Genomic DNA, 13,708 nt, shown 5'->3' with positions numbered 1-13,708 from the left:
GGATAAACAACTTTTGTAATTAAACGAAATTAGAGACAAAATAAATAATTAAACATTTAGTTATTTTAGTAATAACAATTACAATAACACAATTTAATTTTTATCAGGATACATAATAATTTTATTACTTTATTATTTTTATATACAAAATAAAAAAATTATAGAAAAAAAATACAATAAAATAAATAACCCGTGGGTAGGAGCGGGTGGCACGGGCTGCACGGGTCACTCAACTAGTATCTATAAGAGAGTAAAGTATGTCATGGTTCAGAACTCGAAAGGAAACAGAAACCCTGCATAATGAGTAACCTCGCCGTTCGACGCATTTCAGAATGCTTCGTGAAGCCTCAATCCTCCAACCAAATCTGCAATTTAACTCCTTGGGATATTATGCTGTTTAAAACCTATATCTACCAGTGTCTTCTCTTCAAGAAACCTGCGACCCTTATAGATGAACATCATTTCATACAAAATCTGTTGGAGAAGCTCAAACACTCTCTTTCTCTTACCCTCTTCCATTTTTATCCTTTGTCTGGTCGCCTTGTCACTCACAAAACCCAAAACCCTCCCTCTTATACTGTTTCTATTGATTGCAACAACAGTGATGGAGCTAGATTCATTCATGCAACTCTGGATATGACTATAGCTGATATCCTCTCCCCCTTTGACGTCCCCCCCATTGTTCAATCGTTCTGTGACAACCCCAAAGCACTCAATCATGACCATCACACCATGCCGCTGTTGTCCATCCAAGTTACTGAACTAGTGGACGGTGTTATCATAGGTTGTTCCATTAGTCACGCTGTTGCTGATGGCACTTCGTATTGGAATTTCTTCAATACGTGGTCTCAGATCTTTCAAGCACAATCTCAATCTGAAAACCATGAATACGATGTTCTCATCTCACGCCAACCCATTCACAATCGTTGGTTTCCAAATAATTGTAGACCACCGATCTCTCTTCCTTACAAACAGCATGACGAGTTTATAGAGAGATCTGAAAGACCCCTCCTGAGGTTGAGATTTTTCCACTTTTCAGCAGAGTCTATTGCCAAACTGAAAACAAAGGCCAACTCAGAATCTAATACCACAGTAATCTCTTCCCTCCAGTCATTATCAGCACTTGTTTGGAGATCCATAACTCGTGCGCGCTCCCCACCTTCTGACCAGAAAACAACTTTCAGATTAGCCGCAGATTGTCGATCAAGAATGAAGCCGCCTTTGGCAGAAGAATACTTTGGAAACTGCGTTCATGCAGCGAGTGCAGAAGCGACAACAAGGGAATTACTTGAGAATGGTATGGGATGGGCAGCATGGAAGTTGCATCTGGCTGTTACAAACCTTAACGATAGAAGGGTGCTAGAATTTCTGGAATACTGGTTACATTCTCCATTCATAGTTCAAAGGGCTCGTTTACATGAACCATACAACTTGGTGCTGAGTGGTTCGCCCAGGTTCAATATTTATGGGTGTGAATTTGGAATGGGTAAAGCCGTGGCTGTTAGAAGTGGCTATGATGAATATTTTGATGGGACGATGTGGACATACCCAGGGCGTGAAGGAGGGAGCATTGATTTGGAACTTTGCCTTTTGCCACAGACAATGAGTGCTTTGGAATCAGACGAAGAGTTCATGAATGCAGTTACTGAGTTTGATCCCCTGTTGTTCTAGTTTCCTAATACGCCCATTATGTTCACCACCTTCACTTGTTTGTTTGAATTAGTAATCAAACAAACACCTATGGTGTTGATTTCACTTTGAGATTCATCTGGTTGATTACCTGCAATTATCTTATAATTGGGGAAATGTTTTTCTTGATCCCATTGATGCTGATAAAAACAGATGAACAGGGTAATTGAAAAAATTTGTTAATAACAACGTATGTGGACGAGATGCTCCTTAACATAATCCATTTTTTTTTCTGTCATAATCAAATAACATAATCGGGTATTGAATTAAAATAGGAATTAAATTATTTCACAAAGAATAATAAAATAAATTTAAGATGGTTATATAAAAATAGTTATAAAATATATGTATGTTTGAGAAGTTGGTTGACATTGGTGGTGAGATTTTCTATTGTTACTGTGAAGCAGTGATGCTGAGATCAAAGGCTCGTCTGACTCTGAGGTTACAGAGGATATTGTCGGCTCCAGGTGGACATCAAAATAATTTGGTAAAGTTGAGATCTCTTATTCAAAACATTCCAAGTTGTTAAATTGGCAGAAAACACTCTAACGGTCAATGTGACTTATCTTGTAATAAAGATTAGTAATTAGAGTTAAATTACTTGTTTTTTTATGAATTATTATAATGAGTTTGTCATTAACTCTGACTAATTAATCACTAATAAATGACATTATTTCTATTAATTGTCAATAAATGACTATTATTCTCATTAATTATCAATTAATGATTATTATTCTCATTAATTATCAATTAATGACTATTATTGTTTAGAATAATTTCCAGAGCAGTCATTTTCTTTCTCGACTCAGTCGTCTGGTATTTTGGCTGACCAGGTGGTCCTACAGTACAAGGGGTCCCTCAAGCCCAAACAAACTCTTTATCAGAAGAGGTGCACAAGAGTTATTGTGAGCTTGAGAGAGGTCGTTTACGTTATATTAAGAAGTCTTTTTTTGATGCATTTTAAGTGTTCATTTTTCTCTGTACCAAACGACGAACTCTAAAAATTCACTTAGAACGTTCCTTAAGTAGAGGAGACTCAGGTGAGAGTTACAAAAATATCCAAAAGATTAGCTTGATTTTGATATCCGCAGTTGTTTTGCTGCTATTTTGGTATATAATCAACAGAATTATGATTCAATGCAAAAACATCCAAAACAGAATTTCTTGTGTTAAAATTAATTAACAAAAATTATAACTTTTTCAACGATTTAATATCACCAATAAAAATAAACCGCTAACATAAAAATAGTCTATTTGATAGTGAATTACTCAAAAAAAATTCTGTTATCCAATTTTCATGTGCAGAACCTCTGAACAATTATACTTTTTTTATTCTCTTCGTTTAAAAACTTTTAAGATTTCTTTTTCTGATTGATATATCATTTTCTATAATAGAATAGAAAACTAAAAAGAAGCTATGATTTCAGACTTTCGTTCACACTTTGGACTGATTCTTATACACGACAGTTTCGTATTGCCAGAATGACATGTAAATGTATTAATGGATAGTACATTTTGAGAAACCTCCTTTTTATGTTATAAATTTGAAGAATAATTTGACTGACTATTGTTATGATTCCAAGCCTTCAGAAACTAAATCAATGATTAAGTGTACAATAAGACGTAATTAATGAAAAAGTCTCGTCATGTTATTTTTATGCAACTTGATTCAACTGTTAATTAACTTTTCTACATTTGATAAAACAATTGTGCAAGTGTAATTAATGAGTTTTGTTTTTTCTCCTTTAAAAAGGTGTGGTAGAATGGAGAGAACAATAATTAGAATTTTTACAGGAAAAGTTAATTTTATTGAGAAAACAAATATGTCACAAAATAAATAATATCTTATCAGAAAATAATTAGTAAGAAAATGTGACAATAAATTGCCATCGCAATTAGGAACGTCTCTAAGCATTTTATGAGATATGCTTTTTTATTCCAAGATTCACGATAACAGTCTAATTCGTCACAACAAATTTTTTCACCATAACTTATGATAAAAATAAGCAAATATAAATTTATTTCCTTTCACAAATAGTAACAAATATTTTTCTTATAAAAAATTTATGTATGCATTGAAAGTCTTGCATTAAATAAAATTGAAAATTTTGGACGGTTAGTATATAAAAAAAAATTAGAACCATATATTAAAGTTTTAAGATTTTATGTTGACAATGATGTCAAATTTTTTATATAATAAAAATCCTTTCGGTAATAAAAAGTTTAACATTTCGTTACAAAATCTTAACAATACATATTTCGGAAAATTTAATCTATGATGGATTTACAATTACTAAAATTGTGAAAAAAGAATTAAAAAATATAAAAATCTTAATTGAACAACTGCATATTATAAAAGAGATTGAGTTATTTTTAATGATACTAAAGCAATATGAATATTAATAAATTTTCAAAGTTTTTTATATTGACTTTTTCTTGTGTGTTAACGTGAAATAATTTGTAAAAGTAATAATTAAACTTAATTATGTGTTTAAGTTATGTATGAAATTGTTCTACTGGTTGTAAATTGTATGGAAGTTTGAGAATGAAAAGTGTAGATAAAATTGAACTTTCTTAGTATAAAACCTTAAGGATAGGTTAAAGAATGTGAATATCCGTTGAAGAATTTTTTTCTTTAACGGATGTAGCCACATTTGTAAGACCCATAAAAAAAAATAAATATATATATATATATATATATATATATATTTATAATAGTAAATTTTAGTATTTTATTAGTAATAATAATTTTAATGGATATAAAATTGTAAATTTTGGATATAAAATTATAGTAATTTTAGAAGGAGAGGTTCAAATTTTTGGTAACTTATTTAGTAAAATTTTTTTAATGGAATAGTAAAAAGTAAATAGTAAATAGTAAAAAGTAGATAGTAAAAATAAATTTTCAGCATTAAGATTCCTTAGCATGGAAGAAAGTAGTAGGTAGAAATTAGGATCAGATTTGGTGAGAAAATGATTGAAATATTATTTTTAAATAATATTAAAATAATAAATAATATTAAAATATTAATGAATAGTAAATTTTTTTTTACTATAAATAGCCATGGGAGGGAAGGGTATTTTGCACTAAGAAAAGAGGAATCAAGTGAGAGCTTGAGAAATAGAGAAGAAAGAGTTAGGGAGAAATTTTTAGTTGCAAGAAGAGTAGAGGTTCTGAAGGGTTTCGGGGAAACAAATTCGGAGCAGGAGATTAAGTCTGGAATAGAGGTAAGGGGAGCTAATCTTTCTTGTATATGATTTTTATCCATGTTATGATAATGAATATGAGTTATGAGTATGTTAAAATTTTGGTAATGGTAGTTATCTATTCACTTATATAAATTTAGTTTTCATGATTATAATTTTCTTATTTTCAAGTTAGTATGGTAAAAATTTTCTTTTAATTATTTTGACCGTTGGATTTAGCTAAAATTTTAATATATGAATCTTAAGACCTATTTCTTCACTTTGACCGTTGGGATTTGTAATTAGAAGTCTGTACTTAGAGAAATAAATCCTGCATGTTTGAGTAAATTAATTACCCCTGTAGATCTATTACTGAGTCATCTCGGTAAAATATATATTACGACTTATTTGACCGTTAGATCAACTTGAAAATTTTATATATGATTCCTAAGATATATTAATACACTTTGACCGATCGGATTATAAATTGAAAGTCTATGTTTGGAGAAAATAATTTTTAAGTTTTGAAAAATCTGATGAACACTATATTTCTGTTCTTAAGTTATTATGGTAAACATTTCATATATATTTTATTTACCGTTAGATTGAGCCCAAAATTTAGTATGTAATTCATAAGACATATTAAGTCATTTTGACCGTTCAGATTTGAAATTAAATGTCTGTGATTAGGGAAATTAGTTCCGCATTTTGAGTATAACCAAAAACCACTTAAAATTCTGCACCTGAATTACCTCGGTAAAACCTCAATATCTATCTAGTTAACCGTTGGATCAACCTGAAATTTTAATATGTAATTTATAACAAATAGTGAATTATTGTGACCATTCAGATTTGAAATCGGAGTTACAGATTTATAGATATTAATTTCGTATCTTCTCAGGGATCTCAATATTGCTTAATTTCTATTTTTTGATATCTATATTAACTTTCGGTGTTAATATTATATGCTATTGTTTTAAATCTGTAAATAAGAAATTTGTTAAAAACTAGTTGAGGAACGCTTTGGCTAAGGAAAGATTTGGTACTTAAGTTGTCCATTGTGACGCACCTCTCTTTCCTGGAAGTATACTCGACGAGTTTTTAACTTAAATCCTATTGAACAGATTATGTACTGTTAAATTATTGTGTAATATATCTTGTTGGAATATATTCAGTTTGTATGATTTCTGAAATAATTGGACTTTATTAGATTTGAATTTATGCATCTGAATATGATTGTGAATTATAATGATGTGATTTATGTGGAGAGTATGTGAATGTATGCGATATAGTCAATTTGTATGACTTTTGGGATGGATGGACGTGATGCATATTGGTGTATGCATTCTGATTTGGTGTTTGATGCATATTGGTGTATGCATGATGCATATTGGTGTATGCATGATGCATATTGGTGTATGCATGATGCATATTGGTGTATGCATTCTGATTTGGTGTTTGATATATATTGATGCATGCAATGTGGTTTAGTGTATAACTCATATTTGTTTATGTAATTTGATCTGGTAAAGTAAGCATAGTATGGTTTGGTATCGAGGTACGTTTATTGTATTGAATTGTTAGCTCACCCTTACATGTGTGTGCATGTGAATGCGATGATCGTATAATGCGTGATATTATACGGGAGCAGATGAAGGAATGTCGTCTGAAGCAATACCAATGAAGAAAGAGATCGAAGATAAGTTAGAAGGATTCAAGTTATACTTAGGAGATTATAGTTGAAATCTGAGTTTAAAATATGTATATCAACTGTGAATTTTTAAGTGTGAGATTACGGGATGTTACCGTAAATGTAATAATATGAATTATCCAATGTGAGATATTGGGATGTTACATTAATGGTATCAGAGCAGTTCGTCCTTAGGATGACCTCTGTGTTGTGGGTCTTCCGTGTCTTCTCTGTGAAGAATTGAGTCTAAATGGTATAATTTACCATTTCCTCCAAATCTAGGTAGTAGAGTATTGTGTCTAACTACTCATGACTTTTACCATAGATGATTTTCCTTTCTTAATTCTGAGGGTTTGAGGAAAGATATTAGAATTAGTTAAAGCCTTGATAGGGAAATATAATACTAGAGTTTAAGTTTCAAAGGATGAGTGAAGATGTTGGTGTTTAGAAGTAAAATTTTTAGAAGTTTCTAGAACAAAAATTAATAGATCAGATATCTTACGTTTCACAAAAAGGAGTTGAGTTCAAAGGCTAGATTTAGAGAAGCTTTGGATAAGCATGAATGTAGCAAGGTTTGAGAAATCAGTTTGGTTTAGTATATCAATAACGTTAAAAGTCAGAAGAGAAGGAAGTGTTGATGAGAAACGGAATGACATTGTGTGAGATTGGTAACATGGATTGATGTATCAGTGATGATTGGAATCTGAAGAAAGAAAATGGTGGAAGATTTGAAGAGAAAGTTTAAAAAAAAAAAAAAAAAAAAAGGATAGGAATACTGAAGTAGATTAAGAATAAATCAAATATTAGACGAAGAAGAGTAGATGAGAAGTTATATAAGGAATAAAGAGGATTGAGAGAAAGTTTAATAGGAGGAGAAATTTATAAGTTAAGAGGACACGAGATCTTTTATTGGAAGGATTTTAAGCTAAATGGATGATTAAAAGGAGATGGTTAGATTTTTTTAGTAAATGTATTAGAGATAAGATTTGAGAGTATGTGATTGTGGTATGAGGAGTAGTGGAGAAAATCCAGGTACGAAAATTTTGGCTTTCGACTTATGCAAATATTTGGTATTTTTATGATAGGATTAAAATGTCATGATTTATGGTTGTAAATTTTATTGATTTTGGAATATTAAAGTTAGTAGAGGTAGTGTAGGTTGAATTGATATTATTATGAACATGACAAGATAAGGAAGAAGAAGAGTTTGGAAATAGATAAAAAGGAGGGTTGCAATGTGATTAGGGAATTTGGAATAATTAAGAAGTTGTAGGTTGTGATTGGAGAAATTTCATCAGGTATAGTTATATGGTAGTATTCAAACCTCAATAGTGATGTAAAGGATGGGTAAAGATTTATATGTCGCACCTTGATCTCTATCCAGTGATGTGTATGAGTGAACTTGTTTATACTTACTTTTAGTTCGCATAAGATAAAAATTTGAGATTTGGTTAACACTAAATATCCTTGGGATATGGTTTTGATCTCGGGGAGCACATTATAATTGAGGTTGCGTTGTGGTTGATTGCCTGATAATCTCTATAGACGAGTGGTAGGAAGTAACATGGTGGTTAAATGGTTGGGAAGGTGTACTTGCCTGAAAAAGTTCTTGAATAGAGTGGTAGGAAGGGATACTTGGCACAATGGTTTTGTGCTATGACATCTTTTGATGACCCATTAATTCTTTATATCTATGGGAGTTATTTCAAGTATTAGAGGATTAATTAGTGTAACCATTAAGCTATATTTTAATGTTATAGGATGGATTTAACTTATATGGCATACGTAGTTTATTTAAATGGGTAGGTGCAGTACTGATAAGGAAGCTAGTTAGTTTTAAATTCGGCCTTATTGATATAAGTGGTTTCATAAATTATAACATTGTTGATTGAGTGATCTGTTGAGTCTTATCAAAGATACGCAGTTGTTAGGTACTGGGTTACGGATAACATTAAGTTTGTGGATTCATATTAGGTTAGGATGTGGGAAGGTATTTTGAGGACACAATTTATATTCCTAAGATTTAGAGTTTATAAGTTAATTCTTGAAGAATGTTTTAACTTAGGCTAGTAATGGTTGCTAGGAAAATAATTAAATAAAGGTTGAGGTAATTTGGAGTATAATCTTGAAAGAAGCTTGATTATTCTAGTTTTGTTAAGTATTTCAGAAGTGTTTATCAGGTGAAGAAAATAGTGGTTCAACATTTAGTGTGAGTTAAATAAAGGATGAGGACAAGTATTTTAGGGATGTCTGACCAATGCAAGTGAAGGATAGATATTGCAGTCTAGGGTATGATCGAAAGGATAGTTTGGTCATGTTACAATATGTTTTTAGAAGTTTATGGTCTTCAAGAATTGTGAGTTGATTGTTGAACATTAAGTGTAGTTAAGGGTGAATGCAATATTACCGAGAATCAGATAAGTTCATCAAGGACGAGTGAAGGAAATGATGCATAATCTTAAGTGTGGAAGAGTTTCTATGGATGTTATAAAGCATACTCAATATAAGTATTATTTTTGGACAAGTCCTTGTTAAATGGGTATAGAAAAGAAAACATAAGGATGAATTGTTTAGTAATAGTGTTTTGGACTCCGTGTAATCATCAGAGTAATTAGAAATTTTACGGAAAATAGAAGTATAGGGTAAGGTGGAGCAATCTAGTATAAAATTTTGGTAATCATAAGTGGCTTTTGGAGGCGTACGATTTCTAGGAGTAGAAACTGTATTAAATAATGGAAAGTTGTTACGGAAAAAGAATGATTCTTAGAGTTTAACAGGGTCATGGAAGTCTTAAATAGGGATCTATAAGGAGAATCACTTTCTTGTTATAGTAGGAATGAAAAGTTTTATGGAATCTTGTGATTAATAGTTTATGAGTGATGAGTTCTTTTAAAACATTAATGAATTATTTTGAGACTAGTGAGGTATGTTTAATGGTGGTTCTCATGGGGCTAAAAGAGTCAAGTAAAAGTGTTTTGAAGGTTTATGATTTTAATTTTTTTCGTGAATACATTTCAAATTTGACATGCTAGAAATTTGATGCACAAAATAAGTAGAGTAAATGAATTTACAAGGAAACTAGGAGATAAGGTGAAATAATCATAACTTTATTTCGAATTTTTGAATTTTCGAGGACGAAAATTTTTTTTGTGTTGGGGAGAATGTAAGACCCATAAAAAAAAATAAATAAATATATATATATATATATATATATATATATATATATATATATTTATAGTAGTAAATTTTAGTATTTTATTAGTAATAATAATTTTAATGGATATAAAATTGTAAATTTTGGATATAAAATTATAGTAATTTTAGAAGGAGAGGTTCAAATTTTTGGTAACTTATTTAGTAAAATTTTTTTAATGGAATAGTAAAAAGTAAATAGTAAATAGTAAAAAGTAGATAGTAAAAATAAATTTTCAGCATTAAGATTCCTTAGCATGGAAGAAAGTAGTAGGTAGAAATTAGGATCAGATTTGGTGAGAAAATGATTGAAATATTATTTTTAAATAATATTAAAATAATAAATAATATTAAAATATTAATGAATAGTAAATTTTTTTTTACTATAAATAGCCATGGGAGGGAAGGGTATTTTGCACTAAGAAAAGAGGAATCAAGTGAGAGCTTGAGAAATAGAGAAGAAAGAGTTAGGGAGAAATTTTTAGTTGCAAGAAGAGTAGAGGTTCTGAAGGGTTTCGGGGAAACAAATTCGGAGCAGGAGATTAAGTCTGGAATAGAGGTAAGGGGAGCTAATCTTTCTTGTATATGATTTTTATCCATGTTATGATAATGAATATGAGTTATGAGTATGTTAAAATTTTGGTAATGGTAGTTATCTATTCACTTATATAAATTTAGTTTTCATGATTATAATTTTCTTATTTTCAAGTTAGTATGGTAAAAATTTTCTTTTAATTATTTTGACCGTTGGATTTAGCTAAAATTTTAATATATGAATCTTAAGACCTATTTCTTCACTTTGACCGTTGGGATTTGTAATTAGAAGTCTGTACTTAGAGAAATAAATCCTGCATGTTTGAGTAAATTAATTACCCCTGTAGATCTATTACTGAGTCATCTCGGTAAAATATATATTACGACTTATTTGACCGTTAGATCAACTTGAAAATTTTATATATGATTCCTAAGATATATTAATACACTTTGACCGATCGGATTATAAATTGAAAGTCTATGTTTGGAGAAAATAATTTTTAAGTTTTGAAAAATCTGATGAACACTATATTTCTGTTCTTAAGTTATTATGGTAAACATTTCATATATATTTTATTTACCGTTAGATTGAGCCCAAAATTTAGTATGTAATTCATAAGACATATTAAGTCATTTTGACCGTTCAGATTTGAAATTAAATGTCTGTGATTAGGGAAATTAGTTCCGCATTTTGAGTATAACCAAAAACCACTTAAAATTCTGCACCTGAATTACCTCGGTAAAACCTCAATATCTATCTAGTTAACCGTTGGATCAACCTGAAATTTTAATATGTAATTTATAACAAATAGTGAATTATTGTGACCATTCAGATTTGAAATCGGAGTTACAGATTTATAGATATTAATTTCGTATCTTCTCAGGGATCTCAATATTGCTTAATTTCTATTTTTTGATATCTATATTAACTTTCGGTGTTAATATTATATGCTATTGTTTTAAATCTGTAAATAAGAAATTTGTTAAAAACTAGTTGAGGAACGCTTTGGCTAAGGAAAGATTTGGTACTTAAGTTGTCCATTGTGACGCACCTCTCTTTCCTGGAAGTATACTCGACGAGTTTTTAACTTAAATCCTATTGAACAGATTATGTACTGTTAAATTATTGTGTAATATATCTTGTTGGAATATATTCAGTTTGTATGATTTCTGAAATAATTGGACTTTATTAGATTTGAATTTATGCATCTGAATATGATTGTGAATTATAATGATGTGATTTATGTGGAGAGTATGTGAATGTATGCGATATAGTCAATTTGTATGACTTTTGGGATGGATGGACGTGATGCATATTGGTGTATGCATTCTGATTTGGTGTTTGATGCATATTGGTGTATGCATGATGCATATTGGTGTATGCATGATGCATATTGGTGTATGCATGATGCATATTGGTGTATGCATTCTGATTTGGTGTTTGATATATATTGATGCATGCAATGTGGTTTAGTGTATAACTCATATTTGTTTATGTAATTTGATCTGGTAAAGTAAGCATAGTATGGTTTGGTATCGAGGTACGTTTATTGTATTGAATTGTTAGCTCACCCTTACATGTGTGTGCATGTGAATGCGATGATCGTATAATGCGTGATATTATACGGGAGCAGATGAAGGAATGTCGTCTGAAGCAATACCAATGAAGAAAGAGATCGAAGATAAGTTAGAAGGATTCAAGTTATACTTAGGAGATTATAGTTGAAATCTGAGTTTAAAATATGTATATCAACTGTGAATTTTTAAGTGTGAGATTACGGGATGTTACCGTAAATGTAATAATATGAATTATCCAATGTGAGATATTGGGATGTTACAACATTCGTTAACGAATGTAGCATATCCGTTGAAGAAAAGAAATATGGTGGTGCAGGGAGTAACGTGGAGTGGTCTAGAAAGTAATCCTCTTGACATAAAGAGTGTGTAGTTTATTTTTCTCTTTTGACCGAAATCCAATGAATGAATTTTTAGAACTTATATTTAAGAGGTCGGATGAATAATAACTTATCATTGACAGGGGTCAAAGAAACAATTCGAATATAATATGGTGGGATATGAAATATAAGATTGGTTTAAAAGATTTAAAAGGAAAGGATGTGAATTTAATTCCTTCGATAATAAAAATTAACCATTAATATTTATTGATAAATAAATAAATAAATATTAGGGTCTTTTTGAATGTGAGATAATGGGTTTTTCACAAAAGGATTCCACCATCAAAGTAAAGCTTTAGGGATTGATGATGGTTCTTTCATAAGGATTCTAAGATAAAGCTAAGCTTTAGAGACTGCTTTATGGCCTGAAATCTGGTAGTTCCCTTTGCATGTGGAAAGTTGATGTTTCTGATGGATTATCAAATAGCATTGCATGTCATTGTCCCATGTCTCAGCATTGTTTCAACTTGGTAAGAGAAATGAATGTTGAATCTCTTGAAGCAGCATGAAGGGCTGGTGGTGTTGACACATGTTTGTGCGAGGCAAATTGACGTGCTGATCATTTTGCTAACTTTGAACACGCATGGAGGTTGCTTTTTTTCAAATGCTTCTTCATTCTCACCAACCCTTTCTACAAAGGAAAATCCATAGGGCCATTATCTTGTTTTTCTATTCTTTTGACCCTATTATCGATAGGGGTTAGCATCAATCAAGTTCTTATAACTTTTTTCACTTGACATTTAATATTTAGTATTACTACATTTACTCCATTAATTATAATTTTTGTATTGCATTGAGTTTTAGCAATACTTTATATAGTATTGGATTAATGGTTCACATTATAAAATTTAATGTATTGACTAAATATCTTTATTTTGACATCTATTTCTTTTATTCTTTTTCCTTATAAAATAAGTTTAGTTTTAGAGTATTTCATTCTACACCTCCAAGATCTCATCATGTACTTCCAAAAATTCCACTTTTAACCTTCTGACATCTCATCCTACACCTCCAACTTTTTCAAAACTTTATTTTTAACTTTAATAAATATTTTTCCATTTTCTTTTCTTTTTTATTAAAAACAATCTTCACTACCTTAATAATAATTTTTATTATTTTTATTTTTAATTATTTTATTTTTATATTTTTAATATAATTATTATTATAACATAAATCATATTTTTAATAATTATTAAAATATAAAATTATATTAAATAATATTTGAATTTTAAATTTAGTTATTATTAAGGTGGTATAGAGTCTTTTTAACAAGAAAAAGAAGAAAATAAAAATATATTTATTAAAATTAAAAATAAAATTTTCTATAAAGTTAAAGGTGTAGGATAATGATGAGATGTCAGAAGGTTAAAAGTGAAATTTTTTGAAGGTGCAGGATGAGATCTCTGAGGTGTAGAATGAAACACTCTTAGTTTTATATGATTTATGGACATGTTTTACGTGA

At 30.0% G+C, this 13,708-nt stretch overlaps 1 protein-coding gene across 1 annotated transcript; it reads left to right on the top strand.

Moving 5' to 3' along the window:
* The first annotated feature begins 207 nt into the window (after positions 1–207).
* LOC148204192 (putative acetyltransferase At3g50280) lies at positions 208–1,818 on the top strand. Its single transcript, XM_088107289.1, has one exon. The coding sequence runs from the start codon at positions 301–303 to the stop codon at positions 1,669–1,671; it is 1,371 nt and encodes a 456-aa protein (XP_087963415.1). The 5' UTR covers positions 208–300; the 3' UTR covers positions 1,672–1,818.
* The last annotated feature ends 11,890 nt before the right edge of the window (positions 1,819–13,708 follow it).

This window comes from Vigna umbellata, chromosome 2, assembly GCF_029865625.1.
Source record: "Vigna umbellata cultivar VRB3 chromosome 2, Vumbellata_1.0, whole genome shotgun sequence".
Taxonomy (NCBI): Eukaryota; Viridiplantae; Streptophyta; class Magnoliopsida; order Fabales; family Fabaceae; genus Vigna; species Vigna umbellata.
This window is presented reverse-complemented; position numbering and strand designations above follow the sequence as displayed.

Coding starts and splice junctions, on each gene's coding strand:
- LOC148204192 (XM_088107289.1), top strand. CDS start 301: ATGAGTAACCTCGCCGTTCGACGCATTTCAGAATGCTTCGTGAAGCCT.